Source organism: Pseudorca crassidens, chromosome 11 (assembly GCF_039906515.1).
Source record: "Pseudorca crassidens isolate mPseCra1 chromosome 11, mPseCra1.hap1, whole genome shotgun sequence".
NCBI classification, from domain to species: domain Eukaryota; kingdom Metazoa; phylum Chordata; class Mammalia; order Artiodactyla; family Delphinidae; genus Pseudorca; species Pseudorca crassidens.
In genome coordinates this window covers 59,293,867-59,317,313 of record NC_090306.1, presented here as the reverse complement: position 1 = coordinate 59,317,313, position 23,447 = coordinate 59,293,867, and the positions used below count along the sequence as shown (strand labels likewise).

Here is a 23,447-nt window from a genome sequence, read left to right as displayed (position 1 = left end):
CTACTGAAATGGATTTTAAAATTCTAAGCACTTAGACAATTTCTACACAGTTAACTGTTAATGTACATTACAAAAATCTCCATTTCTATGTCACAAAATAATAACTTACTGCAAAAATAAAAACTTACTGCTTACATAACTGTTTCTGAGTTTAAAAAAACTCCATCTTAAAACTCTTACAGGAATTAGAGGGCCCTAGGTTGGTACTTTATCTCTGAAATGGAAAAAACTTTGTAATTTGTGATATTTCGGGATATTCTAGGCCTATGATGTAAAGATCTATAAAGGCTTCAAAGGATATGAATTCAGAGGAAAAGCAGCATGGGTGTATTCTTGGATATACAATTAAGCTCCCACATTTCTACCTCTTTTTAGATTAACTTTAATACTTACTGGTGTATCCTTTTTAAGACCTTTGTAGAAAATGAGCCCAAATACACTTTAGATTAAAATCCTACTCCAAGCTACCTGGTCCCTCAGGATAAATGTTTAAACCCACTTACCTCTCCCACTGAAACCTCTGCACATTTTCTAGATCATGATACGCTCAACTGTTCCACCTCCCTGAGTTGTGGGCTGAACACTGATGTTATGATGTGTGATAAAGTACTTTAAAAAATTACATAGCAAACATACTGCTATGTTTCTAAAAGTGAAAAAAGTAAAAATCTGTATAATTCTCTGATGATCTCAGAAGTTTCTCCTTTATGTGAACGTTGGAGGATATAAGCTATTATCACAACAGAAAACAAATTTTTCCAGTTTTCATAGCTTATACAAAGTAGTATTAAAATGCTGAGACACACTTTTGGACAAAAACAGAACAGGCTGGTTTATCAGTGTTTCTTTGAAAACACTTTCACTCCTCTGTGCAAATAAAATCTCTCTCCATGATGCTAGCAGAGATACTCAGTAAAAACTACTGCTGGGTTTTTGTTTAATTTCTTGTGCATTCTGCTGTATACTGACAAATCAATAACCTCCAAATCTAAATTCACATTTAAACCATCAAACTCGGCACATACTTACACTCTATCTAGGATCCATTTGCCAAAAACAAAAACAAGAAACCCTAACAAAACAACAAACAACAATGCTTACGTCTAACTATATCCATACCCTATAAAAAGAGGTGCCTGAAGCAGCTTGTAGCTACCAACATTTAAAATATCTTTCACCTTGAAGTAACAGAAGCCACCATAAATTTTTTCCTATGTAAGAGACAGTACTTAGACTATAGAAAAGTAGAAGGGTACTAAAGTATATGGTACTTTCACAAAACAAAATGGTTAATAAATGTTATGTATGATTGAGAATCAAAAGATTAATGTGGGCTTCCCTGGTGGCGCAGTGGTTGAGAGTCCGCCCGCCGATGCAGGGGACACGGGTTCGTGCCCCAGTCTGGGAAGATCCCACATGCTGCGGAGTGGCTGGGCCCGTCAGCCATGGCCGCTGAGCCTGCGCGTCCGGAGCCTGTGCTCCGCGGCGGGAGAGGCCATGACAGTGAGAGGCCCACGTACCGCAAAAAAAAAAAAAAGATTAATGTAAGTTTATCACATCTCACTTGGACTTACATTAATCAGGATAATTTTTTTCAAAAATGTGTAACATCAATCATTAGTTAAGCTGGAAACTCTACACTGAAACTATAATCATTCACTCCCATTAAGCAGAGTTAAAACGGGATACAAATCACTAAAGTCAGGTAAGAACTAGGTAACTGTTCAAATTTTTATTTTGATGCACAGTATGAGAAATGAACTCTTAAATCAACTGAATCTTATGGAAAATGAAATAGCAAATAAATTAGACCCATGTTAAAATAGAAGGTCAGTTAAATGTCCAAATCTTAAGGATATAACAGCCACAGGTAAACTTCAATTCTATAGTCTTCTTTCAGGAGGTCAAGGTCTTTCAAACACAACTTTACTATGAACTGCTCCAGAGCTCAAGAGCATATGGGAATGCTTAACAGGGGAGGTGATCAGGGACACGTTTCCTGCAAGAATCATAAAACGTACAGTTAAGAAAACAAAGGCAACGGTGACAATGAAAAGCATGATTGTAACCAAAGGTCTATATTAAATACAAACACAGCTATAATCCTACTTTTACTAAAACCAATTTTAAATGTATAAACAGAATGTTTCTACCTCACAATTAACATCCCTTAATTATTGTATTAGTAAGAGGACAGGAAAAATCTGTGGAATGTGAAGGCCTGTAGGTATTCAGCAGTTCTCAGCTTCTTATCCAAACAACCTACTTACCAAATATGTATTCTCCAGAAAATGGTTAATTCATGTTTTTAACCAATATGTTAGTTAATTTTACTAAATTAGTCAAAGATGGTTCTCTCAATCAGAAGTTGTAAAATGACAAGGTTTTGGGGTTTCTACATTAAAACCTCTGGATCACTATTCTAAATGAACAAAAACAAATGCCAATAGATAAGGTGGTGATGGGGTTAGGTAATTCACTAAAGTATGCCAACAGTACCTCTCACATCTGTGATGTTAAAACTTTTATTTTCTGGAGACCATACATAGTGAATCAGGAAGGGGACGTGGTAGGGATACTAGCGAAATTTTTTACTTAATGACTGTGGAAACACTGCTTCCAGAGGCAAGCACAACACTTGAGAAGAAGAAAAGGCATAAAAACAGATCCAGAGAGTACAGCATACTGGGATCATACAGTATAAACCTTCCAACCTCGGTAGCTTATAGGAGTATGACCCAAGAATGTCAATATAGAAGAAGTTATCAAGCAGATGTCACAAAGCACTGATCTGAAAAATTAATTCCCTGGAGGTTAATAATGAGTTTGAAAAGAAGTGCATAGCCCAGTACATTTGGGGAGGCTGAGTTAAACAAAATTACTCATGTTACTCATGTCTCTTTACTGCAAATTACGCAAATTTCTAATATATTTAAAAGAGACACTTAAACTTTGAAAACAGTGATATCAGATCAAACGAGGTACTATAGTTTATATTTCAAATGTGGTTGAAGGTACTAAGGTATAACAAAGATTTCTGAGGGCGGGTGCAGCTATGTGACCTTGCTCCCAAGTCAGAAAATTTTACTTATAGAACTCAGTTTCCTTTTGCTATCATTCTGCTAGAAGACATCAGACACTGTAACTGTATTTAACCACCTTTGGCGGCACTGCTTCCAGGAAAACTGTGTCAATTTTTCCTTCTCTCACTATTTTTCCATTTCAAAGTATGAGTGCTCCTTATTACCCTATCCTCCCAATACCAGGAGCAGAGAATCTAGATTTTTCAGCCCAGTCCTTTCCACTCACGACAGTAGATTTGAATAGCGTTTCAGCCTTTCTCTCCACATCCAAATCATTATTTTCTACTCTTTCCTTCCTTTAATAGTAAGAGGATAGTTGCCATTCATAGAAGAGAGCCAGTGAAAGGAGTACTGCAGGATTCTGCACAAAGAACTTAGTCCACTTAGGGCATACTTTCCTAATAACATTCCTACTTCCCTCCTGTCCTCCTCTGTTCTCCAGATCCAGCACCTGCTGGTGGACTGCACGCCTCTTCTGCATCGATCATTCCTATCTATGAAACTGCTCCCACTTACACACACTGAATTGTCACAGTAATGACCCATACCTCCTCTAGCTACTATCCCACTTCTCGACTCCCATTCACAATACACTCCCCGAAGAAGCAGTCTACGTACATTTCCTCCAACTCCTCTTTTCCCAGCCTCTATCGAATTTACTTCAGACTTCTGCCCCCTCTATTCCACTAAAACTGCTCGTTAAGACTACCACCGACCTCTGTCGCTAAATCGAATTTTTAGGATCAATTTTCAGTCCTTATCTTACTCGACCTATTTGCATCATCTTGGCAGTTGACCACTCCTCCTCCCCAAATACTTCCTTAATTTGGCTTCTGGGACACACATTCCCTTGGTTTTCCTCCTATCTCAGTGGCACCCCGCTCCCTTAGCATTTTGTATTAAGGGAAATTTCAAAAGTATGTATAAAAGTAGAGGTTGTATAATGAATCCTCATGTATCCATCATCCAGTTTAATAATTACCTATACTTCACAATCCTTCTTAGTGACCCTTGATGGTTGCTCTGAATCTTCCCAAACCTATTACTGGAATTCTCAAGCACTCAGTCCTAAAAAAAACCCTTTCCCTTCTTTAGCTACGTTCACTCTCTTGGGGACTCAATCAGTCTCATGGCCTTATATAACACGTACAGGCTGACAACTCCTAAATTTATAACTACAGCTCAAACTTCTCCCCTGAACTACAGACTCAACTATCCAACTAACCGCTTTCTCAACAGACATCTCAAATGTCCAAAAACGGAAAACCCCCATCTTCCCTCCCAAAGCCTTCCTCCACCTAAGAGAAACTCTTATTTTTCTCAACAAAAAACTTAAATTACGGGCCCCAGTACTCTTTTTTCTTTTTTTTTGTTTGTAACTGTTGTTTTGTTTGCTGGGAATTTCCATGTTTTATTCCTGAACTAAAAATGTTTAATACTGTCATGTTAAAACACAATTCAGGGCTTCCCTGGTGGCGCAGTGGTTGAGAGTCCACCTGCCGATGCAGGGGACACAGGTTCGTGCCCCGGTCCGGGAAGATCCCACATGCCGTGGAGTGGCTGGGCCCGTGAGCCATGGCCGCTGAGCCTACGCGTCCGGAGCCTGTGCTCCGCAACGGGAGAGGCCACGACAGTGAGAGGCCCGCGTACCGCAAAAAAAAAAACCACAATTCAGATTTTTCTGATGAAATTTATTTAGAATTGTTCTTTTTTTCTTTCTACCCTTGAAGAAATGGAAGTGTGTTTAACGTATTGGAGAAATGTGGCCATTATTAAGGCGCTCTGAATAAAAACCTTATAAGACACTCCCCCCGCCCCAAACACCCTTGAATTATCCAATCCCTTTCATCACAGACCTTATATCCAACCCATCATCAAATTCTGCCGGCTCTACCTTCAAAAATACATCTATTATCAATCCCTTCTCACCACCTTCACCTCTATCTACTGGTCCAAGCCACCATCCCCTTCCCTCTCCCTGAACTTCCACTAACAGGTAAAATAAATGGTTTTCGTAACTACTAATTAGCAATTAGTAGTTAATTTAATTAATTAAAATTATTAACTGAATCTTCAAATGTTAAGATTTCTCTGGCCAATCATTTTTGTGTGAATGAGTTTTTAAAAGAATTTTCATCTCAGAAAAGCTGCTGGAGGGACTTCCCTGGCGGTCCAGCAGTTAAGACTCCACGCTTCCACTGCAGAGGGCAAAGCCTCAAGGAACTAAGATCCCGCATGCCACACGGCACGGCCAAAAGAAAAAAGAAAAAAAAAATGCTGCTGGAATAGGAACATGTAGGGAACTCTGCATATTATGTGCTTAAGAATGTATATAAGAAAAAGTGTACCCAAGACAGAAAATGACTGAACCCAACTCATCCTGGTAAACAGACATCAGTTCTTACTACTACACGCCCACCCCCAAGTTCTCTGGTTTTTGACCTTCCCAAGCCTGGCTCTTTATGTGCCCTTTCAATCTTGAGGGCTACCCTGTGTTACCCACACCCTTCTCCCCACCTAAGCTTTTCTGGCTTAAATCTAAGAGTTGTGTGATTACATATTTTAAATACCTTGCAAAATACTGTTATCTAAACAAAATAGCTCCACTTCCCATCAACTACAATTATCAAAAATATACCTATTTTTTGTTTCCATGTTAATTTTTCCTAAGAAATGTTCTTTAAAGTGTTACGATACCTTGGTGCTGCCTTGATGATGTTGTCCACACGTAGAATCACCTCTGCTGCTTCAGCTGCACTTAAAAGAACTTGTCGCTTCACTTGGAAACTTTCTGTTATACCCAGCATTGCCATATCTCCAATGGTACCTTCCTTCATATCTGGAAAGTATTTACTAAATAAACAACTAATCTTAACATATCTAATGATGTTACAAAACATATCTAATGATGTCACAAAATTAATCCTGACTTATAAAAAATAAGATTACAACTAACTACTCAATTTAGTTAGAGCATTCGCATCAGACTATCACTCAAGGAAAGCCTTTTAGAAAACTGGAAGGTCAACTACTGATCATCTGTATCAATGGAGAGTAACTATGTCAAATAATGAAAAATTTATACACAACACTGTATCACCCATCTTTCTCTATCTACAAATAAAACTGCAGAAAATTTGCTCATCAATGAACACACCATGGATCCTTAAGAACTGGAAGAGAATTCAGAAGTCATCTACTTTTCTTATTAGAATGCCCCTTCATTTTCTGACAGATTATTCCTTAACCTCTCTCTTGTCCAGTGGCAAGACTATCTACCCTCTAAAATTGTTCCTTTTATATGTCCTAGACATTTTGCTGGGAAATTTTCCAATCTGAATTAAGTCCTCTTTTTGGCCATTTTTATGTTATGTAACAGAGTTCTACTCTCAAGAATGTCTCAGAATAGGGCTTCCCTGGTGGCACAGTGCTTGAGAGTCCACCTGCTGATGCCGGGGACACGGGTTCTTGCCCTGGTCCAGGAGGATCCCACATGCCATGGAGCGGCTGGGCCTGTGAGCCATGGCCGCTGAGCCTGCGCGTCTGGAGCCTGTGCTCCGCAACGGGAGAGGCCACAGCAGTGAGAGGCCCGCGTACCGCAATAAAAAAAAAAAGAATGTCTCAGAATAAGTTTACTGTGAGATTAGGAGTTAATACTGATTATAAGAGATACAGTAACGTTTACACTCATTTGAGAACGTAAGTACTGTTTTTATATACTTAAATCCTACGGTCATTACATAACAAGTTAAAAATCTTCTAACTAATGTTACACCCCCCGCTTAGAGAATAATAAAATTTTGACAGTGTAGAGATTATGAAGTTAAACATTTTTCTAGAATGTATAACGGCTATAAAGGCAAAGGTCACAGGAATCTTTTATATGGTTATGAGAATTCATCATTTTTAAAAAATAAAAAAAAAAGAACCTGGTCAAGAGTTACTCTGAACAACTACCACAGGAGCTTCCCTGGTGGCGCAGTGGTGAAGAATCCACCTGCCATCGCAGCGGACACGGGTTCGAGCCCTGGTCCAGGAAGATCCCACATGTCACAGAGCAACTAAGCCTGTGTGCCATAACTACTGAGCCCATGTGCCTAAGCCTGTGCTCTGCAACAAGAGAAGCCTGTGCACATCAACAAAAGGTAGCCCTCACTTTCTGCAACTAGAGTAAGCCCACGCACAGCAACACAGACCCAACGCAGCCAAAAAAAAAAAAAAAACGACCACATGGTCCCAATTAATTTCTTACCCAGTCCAGCAGTTGTATTGCCTTCACTATGGGCTGCTCGAAGCTGTGCCACCAGATCTGCACTGTCATAGCCTGCATTGTCAGCTATGATAGTTGGCAACTATGAAGTGAAGAAGACATGGTAACTATTCTACTAAAAGAAAATTAATTTACTAACTATAAGAAAAGCTTTCTAAAATTATACATTTAGAGACAACGTAAAACCTGCTTCCTTTTAATTACTGCTCATAAAGAGGATAAACTCCAAAATCAAATTTAAGCACTGTGAACCAATTCTTAAAGCCAAGAAAGTTAAGTATTTTCTGCCCAAGAGAGAAGAATGGATTCATTTAAAAACCATCAATGCCTACAAAATTTAAATTCAAGGCTCTCTTTTTCATTAACTTACCATTCTCAGTGCTTTAGCATAAGACTCCATTGCAACGGCTTCTTTGCCTGGTGTTCTACTTGCAAGCTGTGTCACAGCATGAGCCATCAGCATCTCAGAACAGCCTACAGATTAAAAATCCAAGAACATATCATTATGCTTAGCTGTCTCCCAGACACTAAATTAGACTTCCCTTAAGATATGTTAAGCATTAACTATTAAGTGCGAAAACAATATGAAGTTCCTATAAGAAACATTAAAGCCAAAGCCACTACTACACTTCAAGAAATAAAATATGTTCAATATTTTTCAAATGCTTACCTCCTCCATAAACTGTTCTAGAATCTTTCACAGTTTGGGCAAGAACACAAAGAGCATCATGCAGAGATCTTTCTGCTTCATCTAAAATTTGTTGAGTGGCACCACGCAGAACAATGGTGCAAGCCTCACCTAAAGTTAAAAAAATAATAATATTCTTATGTCATAGTGAACACTTAGTTATAACACATAGAAGTTTGCCTTCTATTACTTATATAGGTTATACTCGGTTTTGAAAGCTGACATGTCTTCCATTGCTACCTTCTCTTTGCTAACAATCCACATTCCTAACAGTTCTAAGCTATCTAAAACAACTATATTGAATATGTACTGTTCACAAAGTTAACATGAGGCTGCCCTCAAGAGATTGAAATTAGAATTTCTCAGGAACTAAGACATACATTCTAGTAACTATAGTAACGAGTAATTGTTTCTTTCACTTCAAAAGAGCCTACTAAAGATTTAGGAACCTAAACCAGGATCTACATAATCCCTCACCAAGGGCTACCCCAGAAAAGTGAATCAGTTTGTCTTCTCCAATCATGACTTCCTCAATAAGTTTGCAACTTCCAAGCTTCACTAGTTCTGGGTGGTCAAAGGTAGATGCAATTTCACCACCTATGAACAAAAATATACATTAATTAAATGCATAACAGGTTTAAAATTTGTTTTCTAACAAGCAGTAATGAACAGAAAACACAATATTTAAGTTGACTGCTTACTATACGCCAAGCACTCTGAAGCAATTCATACAAACTAATTATTTAATCTTCACAACAACCCTAATAAGACAGGCTTCATTTATCATCACCCCATTTAGAAGTGGTAAAACTGAGGCAAAGAAATGTTTAGTTTCTTATCCAAGGTTACATAGTTTGAACAAATATGAAGCTGAAATTCAAATACAAGCAATCTGGCTTCAGACCTATATGGACAGACACACTGTGTAATAATACCACCTCAATTGAGATTCTGACATTTACCTTTAAGCCTGAATTTAATTTCAGATTCTCTTCTGAATTCAATATAGGAGACCAGTACTCTTATGATCCAATATCCCGAAACAAAACATGAAAATATTTAACTAATCTTATTATATCAACAGATGTACTGACGCTAAGAACTGCTTAAAATAGTGAGCACTTGGGCCTAGAAAAAAGGGGAAATGTATACTGAGGATTTCCCAGAGCAAACTTAAGGAGAAGTCAAAAAACTAAATTCGGGCTTCCCTGGTGGCGCAGTGGTTGAGAGTCTGCCTGCCGATGCAGGGGACATGGGTTCGTGCCCTGGTCCGGGAAGATCCCACATGCCGTGGAGCGGCTAGGCCCCTGAGCCATGGCCGCTGGGCCTGCGCGTCCAGAGCCTGTGCTCCGCAAAGGGAGAGGCCACAACAGTGAGAGGCCCGCGTACCGCAAAAAAAAAAAAAAAAAAAACACTAAATTCATTTTATTCCTTAGGTATTATTTTTATTCCTATTTTCCCTCCATCTTCCATGCTATAAACACTTCCTTTCCTGGTTCTTAATTAAGCAAAAGTTAGGTTTCAATTTTAAAATCCTTTTCTCAGACTTCCCTGGCAGTCCAGTGGTTAAGACTCTGCAATTCCACTGCAGGGGGTATGGGTTCAATCCCTGATTGGGTAACTTATGCCACGCGGCTTGGCCAAAAAATATATAAATAAAATTAAATCCTTTTCTCTAGTTCATTACTCTCTCTTTTAATAGATTCCCTCAATCATCAACCAACCCCTTTCCCTACACCTTACTGATAAATCTGCTGAATAACTGATGCTTTATTTCTATTTTACAATTAATTTATAAAAGGGACTCTGGTCTTCCCAACTCCACTAATTTATACTCATAATCTGTATAGCTGAAGCTCTTCTTACTTGTGGTTGGCAAATTCCTGAGACTGCTTTGTATCTAGATGTGAGACACAATAGATGTTCGGGACATCATATCCCCCAAATGAGACCAATTTGGCTTATGAGAATTTTCACTTATCCTATACTCATTCATGTGCATCTGCTTACAAAATATTTCTAGACATTTGCAAGAAGCAATTTCACACATCTTGACAACAGATGTTACTAAGGATGGGAGCCACCATGGAGTCTACTTCACAGCCATACAGTTTGGTGTGCTTGGTGCAGTTAATTTTCTCCTGAGTGTATGTGGCAATTTCATGTTATCAAGTCCTTATGTTATCAACTTATCCCATGAATGTGCTGTATCATTCACAGTTCTTATGTCATGTCTTTAATTCTGTTGCATTAAGGGAAGAATTAAGTAAACATGAGCATCATAAGTTTTATTACCTTAAGCATCAAGTATGTAATAACTTTTAAATCAGGTAAACCCATTTCCAAATAATTAATGAAAGTAAAATGTCTCTTTTTAGGTCAGAACACTATACTTCTCAAATTATTAAAAATGGCTTAAGAAGTTATTTTGAAATGAGACCAATCCTACCATCTACTTAGTATAATTTAATTTCTTCTAATACACAGAGCAGTTCTGAACTGAATCTGATGTTCCTAGTGGCTTTACGTCTAAAACCCCACTCTCCTTAATTCTCACTGCCAGATAGCAAGCCAACTTTCCAGCCTATTCATTCATTTTCAAGCGCCTGAAAGTTAGAGGATAAAGACTGTTATACTTAGTTTTCAAGGGCTGTTTATAGAGGTTACTTTAAAAACCATTACTAGAACAAATTTAAGTGAACAGCTGCACTCTATGTCTCTTTGATGTACACATACCTGTAGACACACTTCCTAGTCTATACTGGGATTATAAAACTCATATACCTCTACTGAAGGATACTGGAGTAAACTACTTTTCATCATACGTTGCTGGAATGTTTCACACTTATTCAACGTTTATTACTTTCATAAATTTTTAAAAATTAACAGAAGTATTGCTTAAGTATTTGACCCACTGTCTGGCATATAGTTAAATGTTCAATAAAGGTTACTATTCCAACTGCACTATCACACAGGGCACAAAGCATTCAACTACTCACTTAGCACTAAAATTAAATGAATAAACTAGGTAAGACTTAAGACTCCTTTTTTGGGACTTCCTTGGTGGTTCAGTGGTTAAGAATCCGCCTTTCAACACAGGGGACGTGGGCTCGTTCCGTGGTCGGGGAACTAAGATCCCACATGCTGCGGATCAACTAAACTGCACTCCATTAATGAAGAGAAGCCTGCGTGCCGCAACGAAGATCCAGCATACCACAACTAAGACCCGACACAGCCAAAAGAAACAAAAAACAAAAAAAAGACTCCTTTTTTTAAGCTTCAGTTTATTTAGACTATGTTTAGAACAGTGGTCCTGTGGGTTTGTGAGAAAAGACAGTATCTTTAAAACAACACAGGGGCTACCCTGGTGGCACAGTGGTTGAGAGTCCGCCTGCCATTGCAGGGGACGCGGGTTCGTGCCCCGGTCCGGGAAGATTCCACATGTCGCAGAGTGGCTGGGCCCGTGAGCCACGGCCGCTGGGCCCGAGCGTCTGGAGACTGTGCTCCGCAACGGGAGAGGCCACAACAGTCAGAGGCCCGCGGATCGCAAAAAAAAAAAAAAAAAAAAAAAAAAAAACCGGCAAAAATAAACCTACACCTATGGCAAAGCTGGCATTTAACTTGGTATATTAAAAATAATGTAGGGCTTCCCTGGTGGCACAGTGGTTGAGAGTCCGCCTGCCGATGCAGGGGACACGGGTTCGTGCCCCAGTCCGGGAAGATCCCACATGCTGCGGAGCAGCTGGGCCCGTGAGCCGTGGCCGCTGAGCCTGCGCGTCCGGAGCCTGTGCTCTGCAACGGGAGAGGCCACAGCAGTGAGAGGCGCGCGTACCGCAAAAAGATAAATAAATAAATAAAAATAATGTAAAGATATCAAGAAGTATGTCAGATTTCAGAATAACTTTAGATTCTAGGATCCTTGAATCTCTTTGTCCTCTTAGCAATGAGTTAAATACACTAACACTCAGTAAATCCAAGAGTAATTATTATGTTAGAAATTAATGCCTTTTTCCCATACCTGTGACAAGAGCGAGGCGTTCCACACCTGCAAAATCTGCATGCTCAATAGCCATAACACCAGCAGCACCAAAGAGCTGTTCAGGATAATTATAAATTAATTGCCTATAAATAAAATATAAAAAAATATTGTTCAAAGTGGTTACTTCACAAGATAAAATACATTAGACTAAAAGACATGAAAATATTTTTATCTCACCAGTAATCAAAGAAATGCAAATTAGAACAAGATAACATTTCTTACTTATTATTGTATAATACTTTATAAATTATACTAGTGCATCCATGTTAGTACTGAAAATGGGTATTGTTTTATATATTGCCATTGACAGTATAAAATGAACCAATAATTCTGAAAAGCAATTTAGCAGTAGTGCATCAAAACCCGTATCTATGGGCTCCCCTGGTGGTTCAGTGGTTAAGAATCCGCCTGCCAATGCAGGGGACACGGGTTCAAGCCCTGGTCCAGGACGATCCGACATGCCGCAGAACAACTAAGCCCATGTGCCACAACTGGTGAGCCTGTGCTCTAGAGCCCACAAGCCACAACTACTGAAGCCTGCACGCCTAGAGCCTGTGCTCCACAAGAGAAGCCACCACAATGAGAAGCCCGCGCACCGCAACGAAGAGTAGCCCCCGCTCGCCGCAACTACATAAAGCCCGCGCGCAGCAACAAGACCCAACGCAGCCAAAAATAAATAAATTAAAAAAATAAATTTAGTAAAAAACCAAAAACCAAAACAAAACTCTTATCTGTGTTTATATGCTTTGATTCTACTCCTGAGAATCTACAGCAAGAAAATTCAGATATTAATTAAATGAAGATATATGTAAGAATTTTTATGTAGAAAACATTCCAATGTCTATGAAGAGAGTATTGTGTAAATCTCAACTTACCAATTATGAAAAATTTGTAATTTTAAGTAAAATATATATACTGTTAGGTTAAAAAAGCATGTTATAAAAGTTTATACCATATGATCACAACTAAATGAAGAATTGAAACAACATACACACACACCACGAATCAATTTAATAAAAGAATTTCTGGGAGAATTCTGTTCCTTCTTTATACTTTCAAACGTCCCAAAATGAACAAATGTTACTCATACAACAGGAGTAAAAAGGACATCTGTTTAAAAGTTTGTAACTTAAAAAAAGCCAAAGAAAAAAATTTCATAACTAGTATAAAGCACTGCTAAGCAAAATGTGCCTTATCAGAATCATAGATCTCACAGAAGTTTAGAAACTAGCTTTTTTTCTTTTTTTAATTTATTTATTTAATTTATTTTTGGCTGCGTTGGGTCTTGTTGCTGCACGCAGGCTTTCTCTAGTTGTGGCGAGCAGCAGCTACTCTTCATTGCGGTGCACAGGCTTCTCATTGTGGTGCCTTCTTTTGTTGTGGAGCATGGGCTCTAGGCGCGTGGGCTCAGTAGTTGTGGGTCGTGGGCTCTAGAGCGCAGGCTCAGTAGTTGTGCCACACGGGCTTAGCTGCTCCGCCCCATGTGGGATCTTCCCAGACCAGGGCTCAAACCCCTGTTCCCTGCATTGGCAGGCGGATTCCCAACCACTGTACCACCAGGGAAGTCCCTAGTAACTAACTTCTAAAAGCCCACATACATTTGGCTTAAAACAATTATTTTCCATCAAATGGTAAATCTCTCTCAAAGTTAACTACTGCCTTTTCACTGAAATGCCCTGTTTCTCTTGGTATTTTTCTCCATTCAAAATAATCCATAAAAAAAAATAATAATCCATAAAAACCTTAGATACTGAATATTAAGAATACATGGGGAAGGTTTACACATATTTTCTTCACACAAATTAAAGATAAGCCCTAAAACCCTTAATACCTTTCACCTCTTCATCCTTGTTTTATTCTTATGCTACCATTAGCTTTTTCCTACTTCAAACCCCCATCATTTAATGTGGAATTAAATCTCTCTTCCAAATACAGGTATACTACAGCCCAAACTAATAATGTAACTGCCAAAACAGAAAACTGTTATTGTTGACACAAAAAGGTTTAATAAAGTATATTAACATACATTTTCACTAAAATCATTGTAAGGCAAGTGCCTTGCTGTACAATTTTATTTACATTTGGAAAAAAACACTTCCTAAATAACTAAATTCAATATAAAAGAATTTTCCTAAATCTTTGCAGAAAACAATCCTTTCTTGGATTATTATAAATATTGTCAGCACAAGCATACACAGACCTGTTAATAAAGCAATTTATCCCATGCTTAAGAATACGTTCAACTTTCTCCTTCATTTTTTCCTTTTCTGCATGTTCTATTTCGGCAACTTTTGCTGTAGAATCAACTCTTACCCGGGAACCAAATATCTAAGACAAAGGAAATCATAAAAAATAGCATCACTTTCCTTACTCGCAAGTTTCATAGCATATTTAAACTTTTTAATGTAAATACACCAAAAACTATGTGTGCATGTGTGTATGCATGTGTACAATATAAACACATATTTATATATATAAAATCAGAAACTAAGAAACTATATAAGAATAAATATACATTCAAATGTATATAAACCCTATAAGGGTTTTTATTAGTGCAACTGATTACCAGCCCAAGTTTACAGCAGCTAGCAATTAGAATTCCAAGAAATGTAGTTTAACGTACCTTAATTTTGTCTGTATCCATACCAGTATTTGCAATAAGAATTTTAGCATTTTCAATTCGCTTTGGTTGATTTACTCCAATTTTTTTATCCAACAGAAAGCCTACAATATAAGGATAGTATTGTATTAAATATTTCAAGGCTGTGTTAATAAATCTTTTAAGGTAATCTGCTTTATCAAATTAGTCTTTTAGAAATGCTATACAGCCCTTACATATAAATTCAATCAAGAATATTTTCAGAATTGTTACTCCTGTGAAACAGAGACAAACAACATGCATTTTTGCAACAAAACCCAGACTCCAAATCACGAACTGGTAGAGCAGAAACTGTAAAGCACAATTTACCCCATTTTTTCCTTCTCTGTAGAATAGAATGCCTACACTTTCTACCGTTTGTTTTGTGAATACACTGTGAGACGCTTTGAAAAATCCACACTCTAAGAACAAAACATACTATTATTAAGGAAATTGCAGCTGCTAACTCATTTATCACTCTTCAAGAACACCAGAAACTATATTCTCAACACCTGCCAACTAATTGGTATGACCTACCCAAACCCTTCCTAGAGAATACATGTAATCCTGGAAAAAGTGCCATTTGACAATAGCTGACTTCTAGTAAAAACAAACAAACAAACAAACTACTCGGAGCTTCCCTGGTGGCGCAGTGGTTGAGAGTCCGCCTGCCGATGCAGGGAACACGGGTTCGTGCCCCGGTCCGGGAAGATCCCACATGCCGTGGAGCGGCTGGGCCCGTGAGCCATGGCCACTGAGCCTGGAAGTCCGGAGCCTGTGCTCCGCAACGGGAGAGGCCACAACAGTGAGAGGCCCGTGTGCCGCAAAAACAAAACAAAACAAAACAGAACAAAAAAACAAAAACAAAACCAACTACTTCTCTTTATTAGAGACTAACTTACTTCATGGTATAAAGTAAAACCTAGAGATTATCAAAAGAAATGCTGGGATAGTTTGAGAAGATCAAGCACACTGTCAATATAACAAATGAATTAAGATGACAAAAATGGTTGCAATATGATTTGTGTCCTTAAAGATAAGTTTTCTGGCTTTGCAAAGTGTCACTAGTCCGGACTAACTAAAAGTGGATTCACTCAGTACTTAGCTTTCAACAACTGGTCAAGGCTTCCTTTCCCGTATTCAATATGTACATACCTTCATCTAAATAGGAATCTACCATACTTCCTCCTAGCTTCTTGATGACATGAATTGCCTCCAGATTACCAGAGCCTTTCAGTCTGAGAACGGCTTCCACAGCTAACTTAGTAAAGTGGTCTTTGTGATGAGTAAGAAGTTTTGAGGATAATGTTGTTCCTGCAATGTTCATTAAATCTTGACGGAATTTAACTTCGTCAGAACTAAAAAAGCAAAACAAAACAAAAAACAAACAAAAAAACTCAGGCCGGTTCTTAAAATGCTTCTCTGAAGTTATCAACCCTGTTTTACTTTTCAAAATCTATCCAGATACTTTTTTGTCAATAGACTTTCACCTCAACCAGTCAGGGCTCTAAGTCCCATGAAAAAAATTAAACCTTATCAGTAATCAAGAAATACAAATTAAAGGATACTATTTTCCCCACCAAGCTGGCAAACTACCAAAAGAGAAACACAAGCAAACAAAAATTTCAAGAACATGGGAAACGAGGCATTGTTATACAGCTAGTGGGACTGTAAATTAATGAATTTTTTCTAGAGCACTACTTGTAAGGTAAATAAAATTGCCTTTAAATACATACATATCTTTGGACACAGCAATTATACTTACTTTTTAAAATAACAAGTCTGTCACAACACTATAAAGCTAAAAACTGTCGAAACACAAATCTCCAATTATAGATAGATGAATTACAGCAGTCACAAAATCAAATGCATACCTCTACTAAAACTAATATTACAGAGAACAATGACACCTCGAAACTTTTCTAGTTATTCAACTAGTTTAAAGAGGCTAAAAAACCCTCTATACAATGATACTATTTATTGTGATTATACGTGCAAAAAAACCCCTGGAAACCCAAACTTTAACTTTAGTTACTACCTCTGGGGGGTAAGGTGGGGTTTTTCTGGGTTTTATTGAGGCAGGATGAGCCAATAGAATCATGTTTGTGTATGCGTTTCACTGCTCTCTAGACTTCCTGCATTGACTGTATTTCGAAAAGAACATTTAAACATTAAATGTTTGAAACAGTAGTGTTTTGGTATACCGACCCATGATCGACTGCAGAATTCAACAGAGCCTGTCTTGCCGCCTTTGTGGCTTCTCTCCAACCCGCAATAATGGTCTGTGGATGAATCTTTTTTGCAATTAAAGATTCTGCTTCCTATTAATAAACAGTGGAAGACAAGCATGAATACTAAATCTGTAGTAAGAAGTTGATTACTTCTGATACTCAAAACCACAGTAGCAAAAAACCCCCAATAAGACGAAGTTGAAGTTGCTCAGATATTCTTACCCTTAGTAATTCTGCTGCTAAAACAGTAACAGAGGTAGTGCCATCACCAACTTCATCGTCTTGAACCCTTGACATATCTTGGGGGGAAAAAAAGCTAGTTATTAACTCACTTACATTTGATTCTGCTTTTTAAATTACTTCTTGGTAGCTTACCTAATTCTCCAAATATATCCACTACCAATCTAAACCTCACTTATCTAGGTTTCCTCACCTGACAAATTCTTTGAACTTTTCAGCCCGAAATACAGTTTTACCATCAGTAAGTACATGGCACTCCAGAAGACTGTATTTAAAAAAAAATTTTACTGAAGTATAACTGACTTACAATGCTGTGCTAATTTTTGCTGTACAGCAAAGTGGTTCAGTTGTACACATACATATATTCTTTTTCATATTCTTTTCCATTATGGTTTAACACAGAATACTGAATATAATTCTCTATGCTACACAGTAGGACCTTGTTGTTTATCCATTCTATATATAATAGTTTGCATCTGCTAATCCCAAACTCCCAATCCATCCCTCCCCCTCCACCCTTGGCAACCACAAGTCTGTTCTGTATGTGAGTCTGTTCCTGTTTCATAGACAGGTTCATTTGTGTCATATTTGATTCCACATATAAGTGATAGTATGTGGTATTTGTCTTTCTCTGACTTACTTCACTTTGTACGATAATCTCTAGGTCCATCCATGTTGCTGAAAATGGCATTATTTCATTCTTTTTTATGGCTGAGAAATATTCCATTGTGTATATATACCACATCGAGAAGCTTGCATTTTAATAACGATAATAATCAATTAAAAAGTAAATAATCAATGAATAGAAAGGACAGTCAACACAGCCTATTTAAAATTGTTTCCAAATGTTAACAAAATGTCATCCTCAGACTCACCAACTAAAACTTTAGCAGCTGGATTGTCCACACCAATGTTTTTTAAAATAGTTGCACCATCATTGGTTACCATAAGAGAAGCATCTCGTCCACTGCTTAACAGAATTTTGTCCTAAAAGGAACATATTTGGTTCAAGTTAAGATATAAGTACATCTGGAAGAACGCACAGATTCATCAGTACTCTCATATATTGCTAATGTGTAAATACTCTGGATAGTTATTTGGCAGAATACATTTAAATTTTTTCATTGCATACACTCCCCCCAAAAGCAAACCTTGGTGTCCTAACCTTTGTCTACCCCTAAAGACAGCAGAAGAACAGAGAGACATGAACAAGGCTGTTCCGATACTGTAATAGCAAAAGCAATGAACGCAAACTAAGGGTCCCTCACAATACAGTAATAAATACAAACTATAAAAGAAGCAAGATACAGAATACTATTTGACAGTGAGAGGAGGCAGTATATCTATTTATACTGAAAGGAATTAAAAAAGCCAAGCTACAGCAAAAGTACATACAAATAATATCTATCACGTAACAAAACAATGTTATCTATTACAGGGAGAATACATAAAATAATATCTTATAATACATAAAATACCTGTACATCTACATAAAAATAAAGACATTGGTTAGATTTATATCCAAATGGTAACAGTGTTTGTCACTGGGGAGGTGAGTGGCACTGGGGATAGTGATCGAAGGGGACTTTAGCCATATGGGTTCTGTTCTGATTTTCAGTAAGGAGTATATATCCATATCTTAACTTTTACAATTAACAGTTAAGTTTTAAAGACAGCAAAGCATCCAAAAGAAGTTTTTATATCTCTAACGGCTCTAAAACAACATTAAAAAATTTAAATTGCCTGTTTTTCTTACCATGCCCTTGGGTCCCAACGTGCTCTTTACCAAGTCTCCAATAGCAATGGCACCAACAAAAGAAGACTGGAATAAACATCAGAGATGGTCAAAATCAACTTCACAGTCTTAAAATTTTTAAAAAATCCAAAAAACTACTGTATCTTTATAAGAATGAGATAAAATCTTACCAGACGAGCTGTCTCTGCTCTCTCTTCATCAGCTCCAGCCTTGAAGATATTAACAGGTGCAAGGGAAAGGGACGCCTAAAAAAGAAAACCAAGACTCAGTTTGAATACCAGTATTCTTTAACACATATACTTAGATGCCTTCCACTAGACTTACAAGTAGATACCTAAGAGAAAATTAATTTACAGCACAGGGTACTTTTTTAAACAAATGAAGCTCTCCATCATCGGAGCAGTCATATTTAAAGCGGAAGGAGGAACTTAGGTGACATTGCATTTTGGATCTCTAAGCGCTTCAGGAATAAAAATTCTACCCCAAAGAGATCGACTGTAAGTATGGCGAGACCAAAGATGGCAAAGATGATTTTAAACTAAGGATAAGGCAGGCAGGGGTGGTAGGCCACTCGCGCGACAACGACCGCCAGGAGGACGAGGGGACGCTGCGGCCTCGCTGCCATCTTCGCCCTCTGGCCGCTCCAGGCCCCGCCCCGAGAGGGAGGGGGAAGCCCGTCTCGCCGACCCGCCCGGTGCACTAGAAATTTCTTCGCTTGGGGTGAGCTCCGAGCCTCGAGGTTCTGGGGCTGTGGAGAGGCCGAGTCACAACAAGGTGCTGGCCTTCAGGCCCATGCCTCCCCTGTGGGCCCGGCGCAGGCCACACGCCGCGGCCTGCGCCACGTGCGGCGGGCCCGGGGACAGACACAGGGAGCCCGCGGCGCTGGGATACAGATAAGGCAGCAGACGGCGGGGGACGGCCGAGTACGGCCGAGGACGGCAGGCCCTGGGCAAGGGCCTACAGGGCCAGACTCACCATGGTTCCGAGGAGTTCAGCACACACGACAACTCCTCACCAGCTCGCGCCCCAGGCCGAAGGAAAGAGAGGCCGGAAGTAAGAGAGACCGGAAGTGACGCCACACGCTCTGCCGCAGGGGGCGGAGCCCCGGCCGGCGCGCCGCTCGCCCTGGCACCGCCCTTCGGGGAAGGGAGGGCACAGCGTTTGAGGGGAGCCCAGCGGTTCGGGAAAGCTGCGCGTCCCGCTGGAGGGGCGGGGCCTCGGCTGGCGCTCCGCTCCCTTTGGAGGCACCCGCTGGGGACCAGGAAGGGAAGGGTTGGAGATTTTGCGTGAGGCCCGGAGGTTTGGAGTAGAACTCACCAAGGTGGGAGGGACGCTGCGCTGTGGGTGTTGCCATAGCAACGGAGTTCTTTCTCGCACGTTTAATTTTTTTCTTATATTTAACCTTTAAAAAAGGTTGCTTTAAAGTACTACATGTACAGAGTTTAAAGTGTTGTATACTAATGTAATAGAGGTGGGGCAGGCACGTGGCTGTTAGAGAGCCACTGGTAGCAGTCCCGCTCAGCCATTGGTTGACGTCGCAGGGGACCCCCCCCCACGCCCACCCCTTTCAAGGTCCGCTAGCTTTGCGATTAAAGTCATTATTTCCTGCCCCAACAACTCGCCCCCAGATTTATTGGCCTGTTGTGCAGCAAGCAGCGCGAGCTTGGGCTCAATAATACTAATAATGGAAAACATAATTCACCAACCACATTAATTCCTCTCCTCAGAAGCAACCACTCTCAACTTTTTGAGCTTTTTAAACATTTACCATTATATTCCTAAATAATATTTTATTGCTATTTTAATTTTAAACATTATTTATTAAGATGGAGGAAGACATATTTCTTTTACTGGATTGTAAAACGCTGTTCTCAATTGGGCTGTCCAGGACAAGGTCTTTGTGAGCTCTGATGGAGACTTTTACTTTGTCCGGCTTGCTCACTTTCAGGAGGTTTTGCATTTCACTCATTCTCCCCTCCCCCCAACACACAGTTGTAGAGATGACTAATATCCTCTTATATAATGTCTTTGTAAAGAGCAAAATCAATCCCAAATATTTCCGTTTGTTAAGAACAGTTTCTACTTTCTCTAAGTTGACCCCTAGGACATTTAAAGCAAAATTTTTGTACTTAAAAAAAATGTTTAGCTTTGCATCTGATACCTTTTTCTCCCTTTGAGTAACTGATCTCTTAGCAAGCTCTTGGATTGTGGCAATTGTTAACATTGGTGGGTGTTTTCAATTTAAAAAAAAATATTTATTTGGCTGCGCCTGGTCTTAGTTGCAGCATGCGGGATCTTCGTTGCCACATGTGGGATCTTTAGTTGGAGCATGCGAACTCTTAGTTGCGGCATGTGGGATCTAGTTCCCTGACCAGGGATCAAACCTGGGCCCCCTGCATTGGGAGGGCAGAGTCCTAGCCACTGGACCACCAGGGAAGTCCTGATATTTTCAATTTTTAATTGTTCTACCCTTCAGATATATGCTAAGAGGGTTAGTTTACACCAGGGATTGACAAACCATGAGGCGCCAAATCCAACCTGCCACCTGATTTTGTATGGCCGGAGAGTTGAGTGATTTTTATATTTTTAAGTGATTGAAAACATAAAAACTTTTGTGATACATTAAAATTATATGAAATTTATATTTTGACATCCATGAAGCTTGGCTGTAACACAAGCAAACTCGTTTTTATACTGGGCAATACAATACAGAGTTATACAATGGAAGAGTTGAGTAGTTGTGACAGACTCTATAGCCCATAAAGCCTAAAATATTTACTATCTGATCCTTTACGGACAAAGTTTGCTGACCCCAGTTTACACTATTTGCAGGGTCCATCATGAAAAGGGGTGTTCAGATTGGACAAATTATTATAAATCTACCAAGAGTTTTGTGTTCTTTGTGGGAAAACTTGCTCTTTTTTCAGGAAATGTACCTCAACCGGCAGATCTCAAATCGCAGTGTAATGAGAAGTCACAATAACAAGGCGCTAAGATACCTGCACAATATTGAAAACATACGTTTTTATTGTAGGCAAAATCACATGTGGAAATATGTCCTCTGGCAGGCAAGTCTGAGACTATGGGTGATGGAGAAGCCAGCGCCCCCTCCCTGCTGGTCTTTGGAGTGGCGGTGGGGAGAAGCATAGCCAGGGGCTCTTTGATGGGAACTGGGAGGCAGGCTCTGCCACCTGTGGAGCAGAGGCCAGAGACAGCCAGGAGGAGCCCCCTATGAGGGAGCTCCCAGCAATCTGTCCTTTCTCTATTGCGTGTGTTTTGGACTTTTCCTCCTTTCCTGTGTCATTTGGTGTCACTCTTGTATGCCAGAGGCTAAACAGCTTCAGGAACCAGACTGCGCGGGTTTGGATTTCAACTCTTCCATATATTAGTTTTGTAATTTGGGGTGGGTTCCATAAGCCTGCCTACTGTGATCTATAGCAATGTGAGAAATAACAAAATGATTTGCTTTAAGACACCAAGTTTTTAGGTGGCTTGTTGCACAGCAACAGATAACCTAAACACTCCTTTAACAATGCCTTTGAAAAAGCATTTATCCAGTTTTGCTTCCATTTTAGTCTCCCTGCCTTATTAAAATACCATGTCCTCTATTTTATCCTCCATATTGATTTCAGTCATCTTTATAAAATGTTATTTCTCCAATGTTTAAACCCTTCAAATTGTCTCACCTCATTTTGAGTAAAACAGAAACTCCTTCGCATTCTATACCTATGTGATGTCTCTCATTTCTCCCTTCTCTATCCCCCCAGACTGCCTTTGCATCCTATGCTCCAGGCATATGGAACCTTGGCCACCACTGAACATCGTGATCTTTCTACACCTCTGTGCCTTTGCACGTGGTATTTCTTCTCCCTAAGATATCCTCTCCCCTCCTGCCCTCATCAAACACCTCAGGGATTACCTCCTGTAAGCCCTTCTCGAAAATCTCCATTCTCAGGCTGAGTTAGATGCCCTTCCTTTGTATGTGCCTTTATCACATCACATATTCAGCATTGGAATAATTTTTTTCAATTCTCCTAAGTATATAGCTACTACTATTCTAGAGGTATCACAGAGATGGTAATTCCTTATACCTAATTTATATCTTAGGGCTTAGTCCTCTGGGGGGAGGAAGGGCACTGCCCTCAGTTAGAAGGGCTGTTCTAAACTACAAATTCTTTTGAGAACAAGAATTACTATCTTTATTACTAGCACAGGACCTAGTTTGTGCTCATTCATTAAATAAGAATATGTGAACAGTTACTGTCTTCAACGGAGCTCAAAGGAAAAATACAGAAATAATCCAAAAAAAGGTTTTAATTTCTGAGAACACACACCTAAGTTTTGCAAGATGTGGTCTCTGTCACATCTTAACCAATTTCTTTGTTCCATGGTGTCTGGTACACAGTAAGCACCCAATCATTTGTGGACTTGTCTATTCCCTTTACTGTTTAAATAATCTCCATCTTGAGCTATACCGAAATAGGCTTTGCAGTGCCACTCAG

The 23,447-nt window shown here is 39.3% G+C and overlaps 1 protein-coding gene across 1 annotated transcript; it reads right to left on the bottom strand.

Moving 5' to 3' along the window:
* Positions 1 to 1,717: 1,717 nt before the first annotated feature.
* CCT2 (chaperonin containing TCP1 subunit 2) lies at positions 1,718 to 20,071 on the bottom strand. Its single transcript, XM_067697323.1, has 16 exons — positions 19,921 to 20,071; positions 19,116 to 19,190; positions 18,946 to 19,011; positions 18,065 to 18,176; positions 17,172 to 17,248; positions 16,927 to 17,039; positions 15,874 to 16,076; positions 14,704 to 14,804; positions 14,281 to 14,408; positions 12,060 to 12,163; positions 8,519 to 8,638; positions 8,024 to 8,152; positions 7,724 to 7,827; positions 7,336 to 7,435; positions 5,781 to 5,922; positions 1,718 to 1,999 (listed from the first exon to the last, which is right to left on the bottom strand). The coding sequence occupies exons 1-16, from the start codon at positions 19,921 to 19,923 to the stop codon at positions 1,969 to 1,971; spliced, it is 1,608 nt and encodes a 535-aa protein (XP_067553424.1). The 5' UTR covers positions 19,924 to 20,071; the 3' UTR covers positions 1,718 to 1,968.
* Between the last annotated feature and the right edge of the window lie 3,376 nt (positions 20,072 to 23,447).

Bases quoted from the DNA above. Each gene is read 5' to 3' on its own strand.
- CCT2 (XM_067697323.1), bottom strand. The intron at 14,805-15,873 runs GTATGTACATAT...CTTATATTGTAG, and splicing joins AGATTCCTATTTAGATGAAG to GCTTTCTGTTGGATAAAAAA. The intron at 7,828-8,023 runs GTAAGCATTTGA...TTTAATCTGTAG, and splicing joins TAGAACAGTTTATGGAGGAG to GCTGTTCTGAGATGCTGATG.